Genomic DNA, 24,300 nt, shown 5'->3' with positions numbered 1-24,300 from the left:
CACATACACCAGGAAAATTCAACTCTGTCCCCAACAACTGCTCTCTGCATCTATGTGGCCTTCTCTCACCTCCAAAGTCAGGACCCTGGTGACTTGGGAGTGGCCTTTGACCTTGAGGAGAGTTTATTTATATTGTTGTCCTTTTACATTAGTAGTTTTGTATCCAGATTTAGTCAACTAAGGATTTAAAATATTTGAAAAAGATGTGTGTGAATCGAATCTGTGCAGACCTTCTTGTCATTACCCTAATAGCACAGTAATAACAGGCTCTGTAGCAGTTGCTTGGTTTTAGGCTTTATAGTAACAAGAGGTGGCTTAAAGAACAAAGACATGTGCTGTATGCAGATACCAGCCGTGTCATGTGAGGGACTTCTTAACTCTCACAGAATCTGAGGGATGATATATTCTGGGCAACTCCAGGTGTGTCAGAGATAAGATGGGTGGGCACTTTGAGGCTCTGCCCCACTTCCGAGTGCTTGACCTTGTCTCCGTGCCTCTTTTGGCTGGGACCATTTTTGTTTATATAGCTACCGGCTGTGCAGGTACCTTTCTTCAGTAGACTTGAACTCACTAGCTTTGAAGGCTGAGCGCTCGCATTTTGGTCGAGCAGGCTTCAGTGCCTTAGTCCTGTTTGTTGCTCAGGAAGAGTATCCAGACTGAGAGAAGGAGTGGAGGGGACACGGCCCAGGCACTGGGTTGACTTCCGATCTGTGCCCACACTGTCCTGCTTTTCTCTGGGACTTAGGTAGCACTACACGGCAGTAAGGATAGCCGCATTTCCCCTCTTCCTGAGCTGAAGCCTTGCTTTCCAAGGTGGGGTGTACGGAACGTGCTCACAGTGAGAAAAGCTGGTGAGCCAGGCCTGCTGCTCCCTGGCTTGGAGGAGGCCGTATTTATTTCTGAGCAGCACAGGGAGAGCAAACATGCCTGGAACTGCGTGCCTGTGGACACGGGGAAGAGAGGAGCAAGACGGTGCAGCACTGTCTTCTGGGTGTCCCTGTGCTCCGGTGATCTGCCACCGAGACTGTAAACCTGGGGCATGAGGTTCCTTTTCTGATGTAAGAACTATTCAGTATAAAATTTTTTCAATGTAAATTTTAATATCCCATAAAGGACTGGAAGTCGTTAGAGGGAAAGTGACCATGGATATTTGGCATTTGGTTGACACACACGCACGAACGCACGCATGCACGCAGGGGTATGCACTTCCCTTTCTGAGGTAGGAGGTAGTTATGTGTTCCAGGCTAGCCGCACACTTAAAAACCTCCTGCCTCAGCCTCCTTAGTTTTGGGATACTCTTAGTTTCTAGAAACTAAGGATTTTTTTAAACTATTTTTTTAAAACTAAAATTAAAAAGCCACTACCAATGTTTATTGATAACTAAATAGTTGGCTTATGTTGGTTCTGTATTTTACTGACTTTTAATGATTTGTTTAAAGTTTCCCAAAATAACAATAAGATCTCTTTTTTGGGAGAAATTTTTGCCCGTGTTTTCATGTTGGTGTGGCATGTGAAAATATATGTAAGATAATTTTTAAATTAAATTATTATTAAAATATTTTAATAAGCATACAAACTGATGATAGGCTTCCTTATGACATTTTTATACATCCTTGAAGCTTGTCCTGGAAGCCATCGCTTTTCTAGTTTAAGACAATCATTGTGTAGTGCTTTTTTGAGAAATCCTGTCTACACATTTCGGGAGTCATAGTAAAAATATCCTAGATTGCTTTAGAAAACCATTTATATTGTATTGGCTGAATAATTTAGAATGAGCTGTGAAAGCTGCGTTATTTCCTTTCAGATGAGCCAAGCCCGTGACATTTGTAATGCTTTTAATTTCCTTTTATTGTTGAAAATAGGAACAGTTCAGTTCATACAGGTGTTTCAGTTTTCATTGGCAAAAGTTTTGTTCAAGTGTGAATTGACACTGGCAGCTTGCCTTCCGACTGTCTGCCCGTGCTTTCAAGGCCTCCATGAAAGAAGAAAAAGTCCTTTGAGAGTTTTGCATTTTATTTTTTCATTCTTTCTGATATTAACCTACTCCCCTGCCCTCCCCTCTCTTCCTCACAGTTTTCTTTGAGATGGAGTCTTTGTTTGGCTTTTGAAACAAGGTCTGAGGGAGGCCATTGCCAACTTGAAACTATCTGTCCTCAGCAGAGGATGACTTTGAGCTCCTGATCTACCTGCTTCTACCTCCCATGTGCTGGGATTCCAGATAGAAGCCACTGGTCCACCTTGAGATGGAGTTTAAAATGTTGATCTCAAATCTATATTATAATAGACCTTTTACTTCAGCTTTCTGAGTACAAATGTCTATACAGATAACTGTATATATTTAATAGTTATCCACTAATATCTATAATGGATAAGTATGAATAAAAGTCAAAGAATGTCCCAGTACTAAAAGGACAGAAATGTCCAAGGCAGCTATGCGTGGTAGCATGCACTCTTTTTTTTTTTTTCAGTTTCAGTCTTTAAACATTTTTTTTGTCAGTTTTTTTTTCTTTATTAACATGAGTATTTCTTATTTACATTTCAATTGTTATTCCCTTTCCGGGTTTGCAGGCCAATATCCCCCTAACTCCTCCCCCTCCCCTTCTATATGGCTGTTCCCCTCCCCATCCTCCCCCATTACCACCCTCCCCCCAACAATCAAGTTCACTTGGCAGGACCAAGGGCTTCCCCTTCCACTGGTGCTCTTACTAGGATATTCATTGCTACCTATGAGGTCAGAGTCCAGGGTCAGTCCATGTATAGTCTTTAGGTAGTGGCTTAGTCCCTGGAAGCTCTGGTTGCTTGGCATTGTTGTTCATATGAGGTCTCGAGCCCCTTCAAGCTCTTCCAGTCCTTTCTCTGATTCCTTCAATGGGGGTCCTGTTCTCAGTTCAGTGGTTTGCTGCTGGCATTTGCCTATGTATTTGCTGTATTCTGGCTTTGTCTCTCAGGAGAGATCTACATCCGGTTCCTGTCGGCCTGCACTTCTTTGCTTCATCCATCTTGTCTAATTGGGTGGCTGTATATGTATGGGCCACATGTAGGGCAGGCTCTGAATGGGCGTTCCTTCTGTCTCTGTTTTAATCTTTGCCTCTCTATTCCCTGTCAAGGGTATTCTTGTTCCCCTTTTAAAGAAGGAGTGAAGCATTCAAATTTTGATCATCTGTCTTGAGTTTCTTGTGTTCTGTGCATCTAGGGTAATTCAAGCATTTGGGCTAATAGCCACTTATCAATGAGTGCATACCATGTGTGTTTTTCTGTGATTGGGTTACTTCACTCAGGATGATATTTTCCAGTTCCATCCATTTGCCTATGAATTTCATAAAGCCATTGTTTTTGATAGCTGAGTAATATTCCATTGTGTAGATGTACCACATTTTCTGTATCCATTCCTCTGTTAAAGGGCATCTGGGTTCTTTCCAGCTTCTGGCTATTATAAATAAGGCTGCTATGAACATAGTGGAGCACGTGTCTTTGTTATATGTTGGGGCATCTTTTGGGCACCTTTTTGCCCAAGAGAGGTATAGCTGGGTCCTCAGGTAGTAATGTCCAATTTTCTGAGGAACCTCCAGACTGATTTCCAGAATGGTTGTACCAGTCTGCAATCCCACCAACAATGGAGGAGTGTTCCTCTTTCTCCATATCCTCGCCAGCATTTGCTGTCACCTGAGGTTTTTTTTTTTTTTGTTTTTTTTTTTTTTTTTTGTTTTTTTCTATTTTTTTCGGAGCTGGGGACCCGAACCCAGGGCCTTTGCTTGCTTGGCAAGCGGCTCTACCACTGAGCTAAATCCCAACCTGTCACCTGAGTTTTTTGATCTTACGCCATTCTCACTGGTGTGAGGTGAAATCTCAAGGTTGTTTTGATTTGCATTTCCCTTATGACTAAAGATGTTGAACATTTCTTTAGGTGCTTTTTCAGCCATTCGGCATAATCCTCAGTTGTGAATTCTTTGTTTAGCTCTGAACCCCATTTTTTTAATAGGGTTATTTGTCTCCCTGCAGTCTAACTTCTTGAGTTCTTTATATATTTTGGATATAAGCCCTCTATCTGTTGTAGGATTGGTAAAGATCTTTTCCCAATCTGTTGGTTGCTGTTTTGTCCTAACCACAGTGTCCTTTGCCTTACAGAAGCTTTGCAGTTTTATGAGATCCCATTTATAGATTCTTGATCTTAGAGCATAAGCCATTGGTGTTTTGTTCAGGAAATTTTCTCCAGTGCCCATGTGTTCGAGATGCTTCCCCACTTTTTCTCCTATTAGTTTGAGTGTATCTGGTTTGATGTGGAGGTCCTTGATCCACTTGGACTTAAGCTTTGTACAGGGTGATAAGCATGGATCGATCTGCATTCTTCTACATGTTGACCTCCAGTTGAACCAGCACCATTTGCTGAAAATGCTATCTTTTTTCCATTGGATGGTTTTGGCTCCTTTGTCAAAAATCAAGTAACCATAGGTGTGTGGGTTCATTTCTGGGTCTTCAATTCTATTCCATTGGTCTATCTGTCTGTCTCTGTACCAATACCATGCAGTTTTTATCACTATTGCTCTGTAATACTGCTTGAGTTCAGGGATACTGATTCCCCTTGAAGTCCTTTCATTGTTGAGGATAGCTTTAGCTATCCTGGGTTTTTTGTTATTCCAGATGAATTTGCAAATTGTTCTGTCTAACTCTTTGAAGAATTGGATTGGTATTTTGATGGGGATTGCATTGAATCTGTAGATCGCTTTTGGTAAAATGTCCATTTTTACTATATTAATCCTGCCAATCCATGAGCATGGGAGATCTTTCCATCCCCTGAGGTCTTCTTCAATTTCTTTCTTCAGAGGCTTGAAGTTCTTTTTTTTTTTTTTTTTTGGTTTTTTTTTTCGGAGCTGGGGACCGAACCCAGGGCCTTGCGCTTCCTAGGTAAGGCCTCTACCACTTCAACCCCCGAGGCTTGAAGTTCTTATTGTCCAGATCTTTTCACTTGCTTGGTTAAAGTAACACCGAGGTACTTTATATTATTTGGGACTATTATGAAGGGTTTCGTTTCCCTAATTTCTTTCTCGGCTTGTTTCTCTTTTGTGTAGAGGAAGGCTACTGATTTATTTGAGTTAATTTTATACCCAGCCACTTTGCTTAAGTTGTTTATCAGCTTTAGTAGTTCTCTGGTGGAACTTTTGGGATCACTTAAATATACTATCATATCATCTGCAAATAGTGATATTTTGACTTCTTTTTTCCAATCTTTATCCCCTTGACCTCCTTTTGTTGTCTGATTGCTCTGGCTAGAACTTCAAGAACTATACTGAATAAGTAGGGAGAGAGTGAGCAGCCTTGTCTAGTCCCTGATTTTAGTGGGATTGCTTCAAGTTTCTCTCCATTTAGTTTAATGTTAGCTACTGGTTTGCTGTATATGGCTTTTACTATGTTTAGGTATGGGCCTTGAATTCATGTTCTTTCCAGGACTTTTATCATGAAGGGGTGTTGAATTTTGTCAAATGCTTTCTCAGCATCTAATGAAATGATCATGTGGTTTTGTTCTTTCAGTTTGTTTATATAATGAATCACGTTGATGGTTTTCCCTATATTAAACCATCCCTGCAGGTAACATACACTCTTAATTCCAGCAGAAGCAGGAGGATCTCTGTGAGTTCAAGGGCAGCCTGGTCTACATAGTGAGTTCCAGGACAGTCAGGGCTACATAGTGAGAGAAAAAAGTCAGAAGCTGTCCTAATGGAAGCAATGGAGAGCTAGGTAACGCTCTGCTTCCTAGAAGAAATGATTAGAAACTGTATATAGATGTTGAAACAGATCAAAGTACCCAATGAATTTGAATGTATTTTAATATATCAGTCACATACTTCACTAAAGAGGAGACTTACTTAGACCTACACACACACACACACACACACACACACACACACACACACACACACGCCCACACACACACATACACACACTTATTTTATGTATATATAAGTACACTGTCCCTGTCTTCAGACACACCAGAAGAGGGCATCAGACCCCATTACAGATGGTTGTGAGCCACTATGTGGTTGTTAGGAATTGAACTCAGGACCTCTGGAAGAGAAGCCAGTGTTTTTAACCACTGAGCCATCTCTCCAGCCCTCTATTTAGACTTATTTAAGGTTAACTCACTTATCAAAATAGATCTGCCTTTTAATATAGTTTTTTTTTTATAAAAGTACAACACAAAATATTCACCATATGTCACGTATTAAGTGGAGTTAATTTTAGAACAGATACCCAATGTGAAATTGTTTAGGGTTCAAATTTATGATATTTATAATTTTTCTGAGGTAAAAATCAGACTTTTTTCAAAGACTGAAGAAAATGTGTTAGCCAGGCTTGGTGGGACATGCCTTTTCAGGAGACAGACAGACAGATATCTGAGTGAGCCCATCTGGTCTACTGAGTGAGTTCCAGGATAGCCAGCGCTACACAGAGAAACCCAGCCTCTAAAAACAAAGAGAGGAAGATGCTGCGTGAAGCTGTGCTTGAGGTATATTTTCCTTGGCATTTGACACAGGCTATTGATGTTGAACATTGTGAATTTCTTTCCCTTCCCTTCCCTTTTCCTTCCCCATCCTTTTCCTTCTCCCTTCCCCTTTTCCTTCCTTTTCCTTCCCTTCCCCCCTTCCTTCCTTCCTTCCTTTTCCCTTCCCTTCCTTTTCCTTCCATTCCATTCCCTCCCTTCCTTTTCCTTCCTTTTCCTTCCTTCCCCTTCCTTCCTTTCCCTTCCCTTCCCTTCCCCTTCCCTTCCCTTCCCTTCCTTCCTTCCTTCCCTTCCCTTCCTTCCCTTTCCTTCCCTTCCTTCCTTCCTTCCTTTCCCCTTCCTTCCTTTTCCCTTCCCTTCCCCCTTCCCTTCCCTTTTCCTTCCCTTCCTTCCCTTTTCCCTTCCCTTCCTTCCTTCCCCTTTCCCTTCCTTCCCTTCCCTTCCTTTTTCCTTCCTTCCCTTCCTTCCCCTTCCTTTCCTTCCTTTTCCTTCCCTTCCCTTCCCTTCCTTCCTTCCTTCCTTCCCCTTCCCTTCCTTCCCTTCCTTTCCCCTTCCCTTCCTTCCCTTCCCTTTTCCTTCCTTCCTTTTCCTTCCCTTTTCCTTCCCCTTCCCCCTTCCTTCCTTTCCCCTTCCCTTCCTTCCTTCCCCCCTTCCTTTCCTTCCCTTTCCCTTCCCTTCCTTCCTTTTCCCCTTCCTTCCTTCCCCTTCCCTTCCCTTTCCTTCCTTTTCCTTCCCTTCCCCTTTCTTCCCTTCCTTTCCTTCCTTTCCTTCCCTTCCCTTTTTCCTTCCTTCTTTTTTCCTTCCCTTTTTTTCCTTTCCTTTTCCTTTCCTTCCTTTTTCCTTTCCTTTCCTTTCACAAGAAGATGGCCAATATGAGTAAGTTCTGTGGACAGGAGACTAGAATATTAAAATACTGTATGTTAATTGGTGACCATTATGTAAAGTGTAATTTTAATACATTTATAAACCATTTTCAAGCAGCTTCTTACATTAATGGACATAAACAGCTAATTAGTATGATTTAATTATTTTAAATTTATAAATGCCTTTTTAAGTAGAAACTATTTTAGAAGAATTTAGAAAAGTTATATATAGATCACATATATTTATAGAAATATAAATATTTATCCTTTGCACTATTTACATGACTAATCTGAAGTGGGGAATCTACGTTGCACATGGCCAGCCATTAGTTTTTGAGTGGAGGACATGAGCAGGCTCTTTGGGACATGGTCATATGGTCTCTGTTGAGTTGTCTGCCTGTTTGCAGGTTTCAACCTTGTGTCTTGCCCTAGAACTCTGATCTCTGATGCATCAGAGATTTCTAGGGTCCTTTGTGCTTTTAGCAGTGACTTTCTTTTTGGGGATACTGTGCTCTTGTCTTTAGTAGCATTGGAAATAAGAGGGAGATGTTTAGGCCTTCAGTACTGACCGTGTGGACAGTAAGGCACCATGGGAGAACTGCCTTGCTACAGAACAGTTATTAAGACGCTGTCAGACTCAGGAGAGGTAGGAGAGGTGCCTGATGTTTTTCTCACCGACTTAAACATAGAGACCCATAGACAGACAAGAACCCTGGAGCTAGGTTCAGGGACTGAAGCTGGAGGGACAGGCACCTGAAGCCTCTGTAGCAAGCAACAGTGTGTGAGGGCTGGAGTCACTGGGGTGGGGCAGGGTAAGAACACTTTCCACTGAGCTAAGACCTCCAAGCAAGTCTGAAGTCACCTGAAATTCATGGCGCTGCCCAGCCCGTGGCTGCCAGAGGAAAGCATTCTAGTTCCATATTAAAGTTGTGCCATGAGCTCAGGGTTAAGGTTGAACTTGTGGGAGGGAGGGCAAGCACTCACTTGTGTGAGCATGCACAGCACTAGAAGCAGTCTACTAAAAGCTCGACAGCTCCTGAAGACAGGAACTCGATGACTGTAGGATGGCCAGCAGCATCAGTGTTTAAGGAAAAAAGATGCAAGCTGTGTATTATTAGACTTTTATGATTTTGGAAGGAAATTGTAACTTATAGAACTAATTTGAAAATTTGACAATAGAATAAAGACTGATTAACCGTGTCTGCCACATTGCTGAGTGTGGCATTAGGAAATTGCATCGCAGATGTGCCATACTGTCCATTTTTAGGGTACCTGAGTGAGACTTCTGCAGCTGTGGACGCATGCAGGGATATTTAATAGTCATGCATGTTTGTGATGGCCAAAAGCTGGGAGCAGACATTGACAGGAGGATAGATACCTAAATTGTGACTTTGCTGGGATTACGCATCATGCAATAGTAAGTTTACAGATGTGGCAAACTAAAAAGCTAGTCTTAGATGCATGGGTTTGCATGGTATACTCTGTGACTTAGGTTCGCTCCATTGGCAAGTCTGTATTCAGGGTGGGAGAAATACACAGGAGGAAGTAAAGGAATGAGCCCAGGCACTCATCTTCATGGGATCTTTAATTTAGCTCAGATCAAATAAATTCACAAATTACTTGCCAATACCAGGCAGTTTGAAGAGTATGCACATTTATAGAATAGATAAATCACTTAGTTGCTAAGAAAATATTTAGGACTGAGCCATCAAAAAGGGCTTTGTTCTCTAGGGGAGGCTTTGAGGCTGGCCTTAAGGGCAGATAGGGTTGTAGGTGCTGTATGGTAGAGGCAGAGGGTGGGAACTGTAAGTTCAAGGGCAGCTCTTAGGCCACACCAGTGCTCATCCAGGGCAGCAGGCGGGTTAAGGGAAAGTAGGCCAGGCAGACCCGAAGTGTTCCCACAGCAGAGACAGAGGTGTGGACTGCTGTTCCCTTTCCCTGGAGTAACTTACTGCCTAGCCTAGGAGTTTTCAACTTACTCTTTTGGTACTGGCTTAAAATAAACACTCTTTTAAGTAGATCATTTAAAGTGCGGTGATAATTCTGCTTTTCATAGCATTTCTTTGTTCTTTGTGCTCATGGTCAGCCTGACCTGTGTGGGCAGCATCCCTTTTGCTGTAACGTGGCCAAATAATCTTGTGCCCAGCAAAGAGAGCTCAGAGCTTGATTTACTTATGGAGAAAGCAGCTGTCTGAAAGCTCCTTTGTGTCCAAAGGACACACTGCCTGTCTGTTGAATGAAGGTCTTGGTGACCTTGGAAGGTTAGTCAAAATGTGCAGTTAGAAGAGTAAAAAGGAATTTTATTTTCAATAGAAACAGTATCCTAGATCCTCTCTGATGGTGTTAAAATTCTTGTTGCTTGTCTCAGACTTGAGAGCAGTGTTGCAGGTGGTAGGAGATTGTTAGCTGACTAAAGTAAGTGTGTGTGTGTCCTATCCACAACATGTCAGCACCACCATCATCGTCTTGGTTTGGGTTATATTGCTGGGAAGAGACACCATGACACAAGTAACTCTTATAAAATAAAACAGTTAATTGGGGCTGGCTTACAGTTTTAGAGGTTTAGTCCATTATTGTCATGATAGGATGCGTGGCAGTGTGCAGGCAGACATGATGCTGGAGTAGTGAAGAGTTCTACATCTTGAGCCAAAGGCAGCAAGGGGGATACTGGGCAGAGCTTGAGCATAGGAGGAGACCTCAAAGCACACCAACACAGTGGCACACTTCAACAAGGCCATACCTCTTAACAGTGCCACTTCTTATGGACTGAGTGTTCAGATACATGATTCTAGGGGACCAAACCTATTCAAACCACCACTGTCCTCTTCATCACCATCATCCTCACTGTTTGTGTGTGTGTGTGTGTTGTGTGTGTGTGTGTGTGTGTGTGTGTGTGTGTGTGTGTGTGTCTGTGTGTCTGTGTGTCTGTGTCTATGCACCTGCGCATATGCCTGCTTGGAGCCAGAGGACATATGCCTGCTTGGAGCCAGAGGACAGCTTTGAGGAGACATTTCTCTCTCCATTGGGGTCCTGGGGACCTCAGGCTGCGAGGCCCTCACAGAAGTCTCTCTTCCTTGTGGAGCCATCTCTCCTGCCTCTCACTGACTTTCATTTGTGGAGTCTGCACTTGGGCTCAGTGGCGTGCCTCAACGGGAGTAAGCACTCTCCGGTGGCAGAATCCTCCCGTCAGCTTCAGTGAATGCTCCCTTCTGTCCTCAGAGTCCTGTATACTTGTCAAAGATCGTGGAAGTGAATTCGTCGCTTTGTCTATACCATTGTGAGTATAAATAGTCAGGGCTCTAGCTTGTTGGTGGGAACTTGCCCAGCATGTTTGAGCCCTAGGATTTGATCCTTCCCATCCCCCACAAAAGACAACCAACCCAAAACAAACACATTGTACACACAAATAAAAGAGATCACTAGCATTTACTTCAACATTCACAAAAATAAAAATATTAAGAGCTTCTGAAAAAATAATACACATTCTAAAGCCTATTGGCCCAATAAATCACTTTTTGAAGATTTTGGTCAGTGTAAATTGAGAATGAGAGAGAGCATGTATCTTAACATAGCGTACATGTATTATTCCATGCAAGTAGTTTCTGTTTCCTTTTTATAAGCAAAAGTGGTGGAAATCCCAGCTCATATATATGTATGGGGTTGCAAACAGACTAAGGTTCGTGTGTGTCTGTTCTCTAATTCTTTCTAAAAGTGAGGTTTGTTGGATACAGAATTTCTCAATGTGTTTGAGACTACATTTGGATTTTCAGCAGTAATTTAGTGTGGTGGTAGAGTAAGGTTTATTTTTTATATTCCTGGCTTTTTCTAAGATCACATTTGCAGCTGCTTGATACCATGAGCTGCCTTATGTACCAAGAGTGGTCGGTCAGGTTCCCAGGAACAAGAAGGATGCTGGTTTCTCAGCCTCAGAAGTGGGAGCTGGTGCTTAATGGTATAGATTAGAGTTGCACGTGAGAAAATTCTGGAGATTGCACAGCAGAGTGAATGTAAAGGGAATATACTTAGCATTACTGAACTGTGTGTTTAAAACTGGTTTGGTGATGTATTTTATGTTCTGTGTATTTTTTTTTACCATAATTAAAAAGTAAGTAGACGAAAAGATGCTATTTGCAGTAGTGTCAAAATCCATCATATTTCTAGAAATTATATTTATCATTAATCATATATAATATCATTATCATTGTATTATATTGATAAGATTAGAACATTCTGAGAAAATAATGAGGACCTAAATACCAGGAGATGCACATGTGTTCATGGATGATTCCAGCCTCTCCAAACTAGTCTGCTTTGGTCAGTGTACTTCTGACAAAATTCCAGCAGTTTGATTTTGCTGTTTTTTATTTTTTGTTTTTGTTTTATTTTATTTTTTAATGTGTGTGGTAGACCTAAAGTCGATTTTCAGTTCATACAGAAAGACAGCGATGAAGAATTTCTCAGGCAGTCAGGAAGAGAGCTGGAAGATCCACACTGTGTGAAGCTGTCTGACCCACAGTGCTTATGAAAGTGGGCACTTGAGTGGCAGCCGGAGCAGCAGCTGCCAGCCCTGAGACGGAGAGTCTTCTTGGCTCCGTCCTGAACCAGACTGATGGAGAGCTCTGGGGCTGAGGCCAACGAATGCGGGTTCCAGCACACCCTCTGGTCATTTTTATGTGCTTGAAAGCCTGGGAAACATTGAATTAAGATGTTTGGACACAAGGAGACAGAAAGCTGCCAGTGGGGCAGATGGTTCTGAAGAGAGCCATTCGGATGTGGTTCACCAGATTTATGACAGAGCAGGTACTGCAGCACAGTAGAGTGTCCAGTCAGTGGCTCTGGATAATTTATATGTCCATATGGAGAACAGGGATCTAACCCCAGATCATGCCGCATAAAAAAATCAGTTCAGACAGATCTACTATATAAAAATAGAAGGCTAAACAATAAAGTCAGAGAAGTTAAACATAGAAGAGACCTTAGGAGAGTTGAGCAGGCTAATAAAGTTCCAAGCATAAAAATGATAAACTGGACTATATTAATAACGACCATTTGTTTCAGTAGTAGGGATGGTTCCAAGCCTCAGGCATTATATCATAAGCCACAGAGCGCCACGTGCAACCCGAGTCTCTTCCTCTGGGCCCTGAGCAAGCTTTTCTCAGCTCTTTTCTGCCACCTCCATTGAATAGTAAAGAACTGTGAGATAGTCAGTAAATATGAAATCTAAAGTAACTGAGTTCAAGATACAAGTAAATAACGTTCAACAAAGGAAAGAATGGGCCCAAGATGTTATTGGGATTTGGAAGTGGAATTAGCATAAAGTCAGTTAAATTTTGTCCATTTGCCCCTGCTTATGAGTATGACATATTAGTCTTTGATTCCATTTATTTATTTTTTTTTCTGTTTTTCGGAGCTGGGGACTGAACCCAGGGCCTTGCGCTTGCTAGACAAGCGCTCTACCACTGAGCTAAATCCTCAACCCCTCGATTCCATTTATTTACGGTGCATAAGATGTGGCTGGAAAACCAGGGGGACTCAGGCAAGTTTAGGAAAGAATTTGCTTTTGAGATAAAGAGTCTCAGGCTGGCCTTGAACTCCTAAACCTTCTGCCTCCTCCTAAGTGCTAGGACTGCAGGTGTGTGCTGTTTCTCTTTGTTTAGGTGGTACTGGAGCTCAAGCCTCCAGTATCATCACAGATGCTAGGCCAGCACTCTGCCAACTGGTCCCCTTACAAAGGAGCTTAAATTAGTTGGAACCTTTTTATATGTCATTTGCTGCAGAACAAATGGAATTTTATAAAAAATACATTTTTTAAAAAAATAAATAGCTGAAAGCATTCTCAGATCAGCTCCTATCATTTAGGTGAGAAAAATGAGGTCTCAAAGTGGCAGATATTTTTCTCAAGGGAGCTGTCGTCAGAGCTTGGACTGGTAGTTTGTGAAGCCTCCCTATCTACATTGACATGTCAGTTGGTGTGTTCATCATGTAGGGCTTGTTAATGCACCATGTTGTTGAGATTTGGGGGGCATATATACCTGTCACATTTAGAAGATACTCTCTCTGGGTTGGGGATTTAGCTCAGTGGTAGAGCACTTGCCTAGCAAGCGCAAGGCCCTGGGTTCAGTCCCCAGCTCCGAAAAAAAGAAAAAAAAAAAAAAAGAGAGAAGATACTCTCTCAGCTAGTGTCCTGGGCCTTAGGTAGAGGGGTAGGTAGTGTTTTAGATGTCCTAGTTGGGGCTGGTTTCCCCATGATAATTGATTCTCTGCATGTCGACTTGTACTGGGTGTCTACATTAGCCTCCTGCTGCAAAAGTGAACTTGTTTGGTGAGGGTGAGAGCTACGCTTGTCTGTGAGTATAAGGATAAGTTTTTAGAGCACAGTTAGAAACTATATTGGTTTAGGAAAATGGCACTAGTAGGTTCTCTAGGGTCTGTGACCTCTCTAGGTACATGTAGTTGGCTAGATTTATAGTACCAGACATGAATTCCTACCTGCTGACTGGGCTATAGTCTTAGAAACACCACCATCATTAAATTACACCCGTGTATACTTCAGCCTTCGCCAAAGAAGTCGAGCAGTGCCCCTTTGTCCCTTCACTCTTCCATGTGTACCTGTAGTGTGCCAGGCAGGCTGCAAGGCACAGGGGGTCACATGACTGGAATTCTTCTCTGCACCAGACTGGGTGCAGCAGCAGAGACTCCGGTGTGAGGGTGGAGTCACTTAGATAGGGCGATCCAGAGTTGCTGACAGGGAGCTGGGAAGCTGAGGCTGATCAGAGGTAGACAGTGGGTCATAGCTTGTAAGGTTCTCAGTGAGGAGTTCTAAGGACTTTGGTGTCATTAATGAACATTGTGAATTATGGATAAATTTGCTCGGAGACAAACTTGTGTTATTTTAATTTAATAGTTCTTAGGCTGTGCTTAACCATTACCTATGGAGTACTTTAAAAAAAATATGGCTGCCCAGATCCTCCTTTCCTGGAAATCTACTTCCTTGTAAAGTTGTAAACGCTCCAGGTGCTTCTACTGTGTGGTAGGCTGAAGATGACTAACTGGACTCTGGCTGGGGTGCTCCACACAGCTGCCCTCCAGAGACAAGAAATGCTTGTTTAGAAGCAGCCAACACACAGCTGAGGAGGATGGCATCAGCTCTCAGATAAACAAGCCCCTTTGTTTGTAATGAGCTTTAGTGAAGGTTGGTGTTGGGCTGACCACCCAGGGACAGTTGTGCATCCCCACCACTGTCTGAGGGACTGTAAAGTGTGCCCAAGCAGCCCCCATTTACCACCGTACACTTGGTGTCCCTCAGAACTTTTCCTTTTCCTTTTTTTTTTTTTTTAAGCACTGATGGTTTTACTTAAAGTTTCTTCCCGAGTTCTGTTTGAGGGCTGGCATGGCTTTCTCTGGGTTAGGTTTCAGTATGTGCATATTTTAACTTCCGTTAGAGATGAGTTTTTCTTAGGATGCCCTCTTTAGGAAAGCATTTTGTCTGAAGTTAGGGCCTCTAACCTTTGGGACTCCCTACTCTAACCACAGCTAAAAGGATTCTCCTACATTAAAAATAGTGCCCTATATATAAGTTGAGAAAGAGAAAAGCCCTCTGCCTGTCTGCTTGGGGAGTCAAATCTGCATTTCCCCGCATTTTGCTGCATTGTGGTTTTGGGGTTGGCACCTCTAAGAGCTGCCTCTGACTGACCCCTTCTTTCTCTGCCCTCTCCTTTCTTCCATCAGTGTTTACTTTCACAACCAAAGTTCTGGGCCATTCAGACCTCAGCCTTGATCCTCCGGACAAAACTTGAGAGAGGAAGCACACGGCGAGTGGAACGGGCAATGAGGCAGACCCAGGTAATGTGACTGACATTCCCTTCATTTGTTGCTGGAATCCATGTTTACATGTGGCACTTGATGTGCTTATAAAAAGATAAAGAGAGAGGGGATATGCTTTGGTGGATGTGTGGTGAGGTATGGGGGAAGGGGGTGCCTCCGCAGGCCCTTGTTGGTGCATCCCTTCCCCTGAGGGACCAGCCACACAACAGTGTAGTATAGAATAGTTTATTCAGGGCATGGGGAGCGGAGTTAAGAGGGTAGTAAAGGCAGAGAAAGGCAGAGAGAAAGGTAGAGAGAGGGAGAAGAGGGAGAGGGAGGGAGAAGAAGAAAAAGAAGGAGAAGGAGAAGAAGAAGAGAAGTAGAGGCTAGCCATGAGCACATGGGGAGAGAAAGGGAAAGGGAATAGGGAGTGGGGAAGGGATGAGGGGACAGAGCTGGAGCAGGAAGGCAAGAGCAAGAGAGAGGAAGGGGGCAAGCAGCCCCTTTTAGAATGAGTCAGGCAGCCTGGCTGTTGCCAGGCAACTGTGGGGGCGGAGCTAACAGCACTTGCAAGAGCAGTCTGGCCTGTATCTGCTCACAGTTTGCTGTTATTTAGGTTACAGGTTTTAGAATTTGGCCACAATGTGCAGCTTTGTCACTTTCATCTGTAGCTTTGTGACCTTAGCAATTCACCTCTGTAATCCCAAATCTTGTCATGTATCCATGCTGGCCTCCAACTCACTGTGCAGTCAAGAGTAAACTCTTAGTCCTCCCACTTCTGCTCACAGCTTGGGCTCTGTCTTTGGTGTGAGAGGCTGAGAACATGCTCTGAGTGGGGACATGGAGCTAAAAGGCCAGAGATGTCACTCTGCTGCACGGAATGTTTTACCTCCTCATCTTCTCGTGCTGTGCCGCCTCACCGGGAGAGGCGTGTGTGTCTACTTGAGGAACAGAGTTAGGGTTGTCATTTCTGCCTCATCAAGGCAGCACTTGAGGAGAAAGAAAAACCCTTGTTTCCCCCACTCCTAGGTTTTGGAAATTAGCCAGCCCATGTGACAGGATGATTCTGTGGTCTGTCTAATTTGCTGCTTTTGTTGAGCCACTTAGCTCATGTACTGAACCTTTGCCAGTTCCTCTGATTCACAGCGTAGTGCTTCGGTGTTTGTTGAAATTACTACATCTCTCAAGAGTAAGGAAATGGTTTAAAATAACAAGTGTATGTATAAAACAATGGTTTCTATATAAAACATGTTTTAATTTCTGCAGCAATTGGTGTCCTTCCAACACTGTATAGCACTAAATGATGAACTGTTAAAGTTGAGGGGATACTGAGGGGTTAGGAAGGGGCTCTAAGGGAAACGTTCAATCATGTCCTATTCCTGTTAGAAGAAATGCAGGTGTGCTGAAGTCGGGCGGCTTGCTCAGATTTGCCTGGATGCTTACTGACAGTTTGTATGGGCCGTACGTTAGTTATAAGCAGTTATACTGGAGGCTCCAACGACAGGTCCTAAATCATAGAGCACCTTAAGTGACATATGCCATAATTAAGAAGAAAATGTAGCATCATATATTAAGGTAAATTATCAAAGATTCTAAAAGCCATAAGGGAGAGAGAATTACAAACTCAAGACAAGCTGTTAAAAACACTCCATCCCGGGAGGGGATGGGGGTTTATGGATAGGAAACCGGGAAAGGGAATAACATTTGAAATGTAAGTAAAGAAATATATCTAATAAAAAAATATATACATACATACATACATATATATATATAAAATTAAAAAAAAAAAAAAAAAGAAAAACCACTGTATCCCATGAATCTTCAAGGTTTAGTTCTGTAACTGTTGTTGTCTCTTCAGGTTAAGAGCGTATGTGAGCATCAAGATAGTGCTGTGGTTTTTAGCTGAGTACATTACAGTGGAGTCACAGTTGGCAGTAGCTCTGGTGCTTTGAATAAGAAATGACCCTCATAGGCTCATATATTTGAAGCTTAGTCTCCATAGCATGGCACTATTTGGAAGGATTAGAAGGATTAAGAGGGATGGCTTTATTGGAGTAAATATGTCACTGGAGTGAACTTTGATGTTTCAAAGCCCAGGTTGAGCCCAGCCTCTCCCTCTGCCTGTGGTTCAAGCTGTAGTCGTTATCAGCTCCTGCTTCAGATCTGCGTGCATACCGCCATGCCTCCCGCCGTGAGGGTGATGGGCTAAGCCTCTGAAAGTGTACCCAGCTCCCAGAAATGCTTTCCTTTAGCGTAGTTGCCCAGTCATGGGTCTTACTGCTCTAGAACAGTCGCTAAGACAGTAGTCATTCTCTACTCTTCTTTTTTAAAGTATAGCCTTTTCTATTGTTATTCAGCGTTCTCTTCCTCATGAGAATAGAGTTTTTGATGAATATTTCTTACCTATTGTTGTTTTCTTTTGAGAACTTTATTCAGATCCCAATTTTTTCTGTTTTTCAAATAGATCATTTGCTTTTTAAGTTTTTGATGTTTTTGTTTTGTTTTACGTATCTGGGTATTGATTCTCTGTCAGATGATAGCTGGCAGATTTCTCCCTCCTTGTGGGTTTCCTCTTTGCCTCTTATTGGTACGGAGGAATTTTAGTTTTACAAGGTCCCATTGTTAGTTGTTGGCTCAGTTCCTGGGCAAATGGGGTCCTATTCAGAAAAGTCCTTTCCTAACCCCATATCCTATAGGGATGCCATTGTTTCCCTCTAGCAGGTTCAGGTTTCAGATTTAGGTCTTTGGTCCATTTTGAGTTAGTTTCCATACAAAGTGATAGATAGAGGGTAATTTCACTCCTCATGTAGATGTCCATTTCTCCCAGCACCATTTGTTGAAGACGAAGTTATGGGAACTCATGCATGGGTCTTCACTCTTCTTCCATCCAGCTTAATGTGGTGATTACAGTTCATGAAAACAAAATTGCTTTGCAGTCTCTCAGGAATTTTGAAAAGTCAAGGGACTTGAAGTCAGAAGTCTGAAGAGTACTGACCCAAGGCGTGGCTAAGGAAGTGGGTATCAGTATGGTCCCCCGGCTTCCTCAAGCTCCTCTCAACAGAAGAGCTGTCTTTGCTGTGAAGCTGTAGCTTTTCCAGCTCCCATTAACAACAGCAGCTGAACAACTTAGTGACGTTGGGTCCTGATTTCTGTGTTGTGGGATTTGAGTGCAGGAAAGAATGGTCTGATGCAGTTCCCACTGTTCTCCAGCAAGAAGCTGCTTTTCATTTCGCAGTCTGGTCATTGTCCAAGTAGAGATGAGACAAGGCTTAGAAGAAGCTGTCACTTGCCTGCTCCGGAGTCCTAGGAGTTTTACCTGGCGTTCTGTTTCTCTCAGGTGCCGCTCTCAAATTATTATGTACTACTGGCTTGGCATAGGTTTAAGGATGAGGTTGGAACTTAGTAGATCTTAATTCTAATTCTCCTTCCCACAGAGGCTTATTTTCCTTAGGAGTCTACTCGATTGCTCGATTTGTAAATTACTGTTGAGTTCAGGCCCCTGTCAAAAAAATCACCTGACTGTTGATATATTTTGTTAAGTACATACTTTCAGATTTTTAAAGTAAGTTCGGTCCTGCATGCACACATATTTACAAAGATTGCACAACAAAGCAAATCAAAGGTGACCTGGCATGTGATCAGACCTTTTAGATCATCAGCTAGTCGCTATCGGCGCTTCAGCGAGTCCAGATACTTTGATATCCTTCTAGTGAGAATGTATTGCTTTCAGTGACAGGGAAGGCCCTTGGGGATCAGCTCTGCTCCTTTGAAGATGTGCGCCCATACTCTTGCACAGGATTTAAATCATGCCAGGCCTTGTACAGAATTGTCTTACATACTAAATCATTCTCTGTGCTAACTTTAAGTTTTAGTCTTGATCTTCCGTAGGTTTTTCTGGGAATTATTTTTTACTGAGAACAGCAACAAAAGGAAGAGACATACCTTTGATTTTGCAGCTTCATTCACTCTGACCCATGAGACTGTAGCTCCTGGAGATGTGGGCATTGTTGTTATTGGTAGGTGGTTGGGACTCCATCTATACAACAACTTTGCTTTTAGAAGGAGTTTAGGAGAAATGCCCTTAAAATTGAAACCAAGCAGGTACTGTTGCAGTATAATAATAATAACAACAACAACAACAACAACAACAACAACAACAGTAAAGGCACAACCAGTTTCCACACATCACGCTGGGCCCATGATACTCTCGGACCTGGGTGGTCACTCCCTAGCGTTAGTGCTGGCACCAGAGTGCCATCTAGAACTAACATTAATTTATCTCAGTGGCAGCTGGTTCCAGTGAGGCACCACACCATGTAGCCTAGCTGTCTTCTCACCCCAGCGGTCTTTCCGCTCCCATGGCTGGTCACCCTGGCCAGCCCTGGCCAGCAGGGAACTCTAGTCCGAGCTACTCGGTAATAACAACAATAACTCAACAACCAGATTTATATGTTAAATACTCAATGTACAATAAATCCACACAAGAATCTTACAACCAATTGATAAGGATATAAACTGCCCACCTAGATAAGATGAATTTGCCTACAGAAATCCATCCCAGCTTGTCCCTTGGCAATTCAGGACCACCTGGATCTGGGTCATCTTTCTCAGTCTCCATTTTGATTCTCCCTCTTCCTTCTTTCCCTCCCTACAAAAACTTTGTTCCTGCCTTATTCTTTTACTGTCCAATCATAGACTTGATCTAACTGGTGCCAGCCCTCAACTGCATAGTGACATCAACCTACAAGGTAACAGTGGTGTGTGTCTGTAGCCCAGCATTTGGGAAGGCTGACAGGATTTTGGAAAGTTTGAGATCTGCTGGGTTACCTATGGGTTGTGGGGAGAGCCCACTTTTGGACACCTGGTCTTGCTCCCAGTGAATACATGTGATACTTGGGATTAGTAACTGGTACTAACAACCATCAGTGCATCTTAAGTGTCTGAAATAAAAAGCTGTCGGGCATGGAGATGGGACTGAGTGTTTAAGAGCACTTGTTGCTCTTGCAGACGACCTCGCACATGGTGGGTCACAACCGTCTGTAACCCAGTTACATAGGATCTGATGCTCCCGAGCTCTGCAGACACGAGACACACAAGCGGTATCCAGGAAAGGCAAAACACTCTTATTAAACAGAAGTAAAATAAATGAAGCTACAGAAATGAAGAAAGATGTGAAACAACACAAAACTACAAAGCTTTCATGAGGAAGCCTTCCTTGTAGATTTGCTGAGGGGGCAAGAACTATTTATAAAATCCTTTCATAGGTGAATGTCACTGAGGTTGAATGATGCTTTCTTTGTGGGTAGACCTGGAAGGGAATTAGGTCATTGGTAATGTCAGCTCTGCTTTTCCTATTGACTGTGTCTGTAAGGATCCCAGTTTATTTGAGTACGGTAGAATTACCTCAGAAGTTGCTAAAAATTAACTGGCTCTGAAAACCCTAGTAACCCGCTGTTGCCAGCCAGGGCCTTTGGCTCAGAGACTCCACACCCACCCTGTGTAATACCACAGCTGGAGATTAAGTGTGCAAACCTGTGAGCCTCTGCAGGACATGTCACTCAGACAATGGCAAATTAGTGAATTAGCAAATCATAAAAAGGTCCTTGGAACTCAGTGGAGGGACTGTCAGTGTACCGCTGCCCTTTTTGTCTGCTAGTTTAATGTTCTTAGTTTTAGTGGTAGCTAAACATTGTCTAGGTGATGGTCAGGCGTGAGATAGCAAAAAGTCTTCTGTGCAGGAGAGCAGGACCTAGTGCCACATTACTCTTTATTACAAGGGGAGCCACTTCAGCCCTTGTAGGGAAGCCACACGAGTGTTCTCACCTGTGCAGGGGTCGCCTGCCAGGTCTTTACGTTGTGTTCATAACAGTAGCAAGGTCACAGTTGTGAAGTAACAGCAACAATGATTTTATGGTTGGGGTCACTACAACATGAGGAACTGTATTAAAGGGTCTTGGCATTAGGAGTTGAGAAGCACAGTTGGTACTGTTCTATTTGGGGGTCTTTGCTGCTTCAGAGAGCATCCAGTACATCAGACATAAATACCTGTAGGTCATCCATAAGTATCTGAAATACACAAAAAGGGGGCTGGAGAGATGGCTCAGCGGTTAAGAGCACTGACTGCTCTTCCAGAGGTCCTGAGTTCAATTCCCAGCAACCACATGGTGGCTCACAACCATCTGTAATGAGATCCAATGCCCTCTTCTGGTGTGTCTGAAGACAGCTACAGGGTACTCACATATGTAAAATAAATCTTTAAAAAAAAAAGAAGAAATGCACAAAAAAGCGATTGTTAATAAACCATGAACTGCTTACTGAGTAGTTCATAGTACTTCATCATATCATCAAACAACATGGACTTTATTTGAAAATAAAATTTTACACATAACTAGGACTTGGTAACTTGTATATGTTACTTTTAGATTTTAGGTTTATTAAGTAAAAGCTATTTTCTTTTCTTTTGAAAAAAGTGGTATGTTGGTTTAAAAAGAAAAAAAAAAGGCCTGTGTTTTGACATGAAGGAATCCTGTGATACTTATTTATGTATTGTGGCCATATGTCTTTAGCCAGAAGTTGCTGTTCTTTGCTCTCCCGCCCTCCCGCCCTCCCTCAGTGAGACAGCCTGGGTAGAGGCATGCATCCTTTTTGCTATTAATTTTCTCTGAGGCATGGCCAGGGAGCTTTGTCCAAGATAGTTGAGGAGTGTGGTTATGTCTCAATCTGTTCTGACTGACTCTGATTGAGTAGGCTCTCGGGCTGCCCAGAAGGGATGTGTCCTGCTGCATTTGTTCTGACACAGGAACTCGTTCTGTGAGACACAGAACTAATGAGTGGATGTCCTCCCTTGCACGCTGCGGAGAGTCATGGTTTTGGAGCTGCTGTGCCACTTAGGGACTGGTGTGTGCTCTGCTCTGTGGTTCTTACTGTTCTCCTCATCTCTAATAAAATACCCAATAAAGGCAGCCAAGGGATTGACTTTGTCTCCAGGTTTCAGGAGATGTTAGTTCATTGTGGCAGGGAAGGTGTCGTGAGAACAACTCAGTCTGTTGGTGGAAGCTTCGGGCACCATGGCAATTCTCACTGGCCAATCACGAAGCAGAGAGTCCTGAGATCAGAACTAAAGGCAGACATATCCATCCATCCGTCACTCCTGTTGTGCTGCCTGCTAGCACTCTTGGTGCAAAGGTTCTGCAGCCTCCCCGTATTGTCCCCTTCCCATATTGTCCCCTCTCCGTATTGTCCCCTCCACAGCTGGGACCAAGTGCTCACACACATCAGCCTTTGGGGGACATTTCATATCAAATCACGGCAGGATTTTGTCAGGATGTTTTAGATTCCTGTCCTTATCTTTCTTCTAAGGAGTCTCATTATTGATTCTTAACTTTATTTTTAAATTTTAAATTGAAATTTGTAAAAATTCAAACAACTTGAAAGAAGACAGGTATAATACAGCATTACTTCCGCCCGAGGATGTGTGCCGGCTGTCACATGGTGCTCTGCCATCTTTAAATGCAAGGGCATCACCCTGTATAACAGCTTTGTGTGAGTCAGGAAAACAAAGGTATGTTAACCCCAGTGTGGTGACACATGCCTTTAGCCCTATGACTCAGAGGCAGAAGCAGGTAGATCTACATAAGTTTGAGGCCAGTCTGGTCTACAAAGCAAGCTCTAGGATAGCCAGGGCTACACAGAGAAACCTTGTCTCCCCCCCCAAAAAAAGTTACTAATAACTCAATCATTGTGGGAAAGAAGTCACAGTAACTCAGTTGTACACCCTGTTAATTCTAGCACTCAGAAGGTAGAGGCAGAAGGATCTCCGAGTTTGAGGCCAGCCTGGTCTACAGAGTGAGTTCCAGGACAGCCAGGGGGACACAGAGAAACCCTGTCTTAAGGTGTTCTCCCAACCCCTGCCCGCCTCCAAAAAGAAGGTTCGATACTAGAAAAAGCCTGTGTAGTACAAACCTGAGGACGACTGAGGTAACGGAGCTGCTGTCCATGTGTTTGTCTCAGATTCAAACTATGTCTGTATTCAAGGTGACATTCGTGGGGAGCTTTCGATGGCTAGCCACATGGCTACTCTGTGGTGCCAGCTTTGCCTCTGCAGTTGGCCTGGGTTCCTGCTTCCAAAGGGCCAGCTCGGTCATCTCATCTGCTCCTCGGTGTAGTCTGGGAGCTGCTTTTCATTAGCAGGTCGGGAATTTCAGGACATCACAGGAATTCTTCAGTTACAGAGCTTGCAGCTGCCTGCTGCACACACAGATGGTCTTGCCTGAATGGATGCCCACCCTGACATCTCTTGATGAAGAATGAAAGTACTCAAGTGTAATTGGATAGAGCTGCCTCTTCTCATTACTTAATTCCTGAGCGGGGGAGACCCAAACTCTTTACATACTTACTCTGTCTTTGACGTTGGGAGTGACATTGTCAAAATGCCACTATGTTGGAGATAAATACAGTAGAGAACAATTTTCTTAGAGAAAATGAAAACTTTTAGTAATGATGCTAGTTCTTTGAAAGATTTATTATAAAAAATTTAGTTAAAAATTTTCCTGGAAGTATTTAAATGTGCATGTTTATAGATGTTTTGATTAAATTTCAAGATTTTAAAATACTTAAAAGAAACTTCATAAATCTCTAACCTGGACAAAATGACTGTTGTTTACATTAAAATTATGCATACAGACTATGATGATTTCATGTATTCTTTAGGCTCTGGCAGACCAATTTGAAGATAAAACCACATCTGTACTGGAGCGTCTGAAGATTTTCTACTGCTGTCAAGTGCCCCCTCACTGGGCTGTCGAGGTACTTCTGTTTGTCGTTGATAGGAAACATACCCTAAGTTAGAAAAGAAAATGCATCGGAAAGGGATGACTTAAACGTATTTTTTGAATCTTTAAAATTGTCAGTGAAATTAAGAAAAGCAGTTGGAGATTGCAGTTGATTCAGATTCTGTTTTGACTAAGATGATTTATAAATGTTTGGAATAGTTTTAACTTGGTAGTAGATAGAATCCTAGAAATTAAGATAGGAGAATCATAAATGCTTTGCTTTCCTTTTCGTGCATTGGAGTTTATTAAGAGAAGGTTGTAATGGAGATGCAAGCATAGATTGGTGTCCAGGGGAAGGCACTGAGAA

The 24,300-nt window shown here is 42.8% G+C and overlaps 1 protein-coding gene across 1 annotated transcript in view; it reads left to right on the top strand.

The window, feature by feature from the left end:
- The window catches only part of Ttc27 (tetratricopeptide repeat domain 27), a 144,343-nt gene that overhangs the window by 40,041 nt on the left and 80,002 nt on the right, over window positions 1-24,300 (top strand). Inside the window, exons 10-11 of the mRNA XM_032908915.1 lie at window positions 15,088-15,201; window positions 23,872-23,967. Of these exons, the coding sequence (XP_032764806.1) occupies window positions 15,088-15,201; window positions 23,872-23,967 (210 nt within the window). The remainder of the gene's footprint in view (window positions 1-15,087; window positions 15,202-23,871; window positions 23,968-24,300) is intronic.

This window comes from Rattus rattus, chromosome 7 (assembly GCF_011064425.1).
Source record: "Rattus rattus isolate New Zealand chromosome 7, Rrattus_CSIRO_v1, whole genome shotgun sequence".
Lineage (NCBI taxonomy): Eukaryota > Metazoa > Chordata > Mammalia > Rodentia > Muridae > Rattus > Rattus rattus.
The sequence above is the reverse complement of the archived record's forward strand: the minus strand, read 5'-3'. Positions and strand labels throughout refer to the sequence as shown.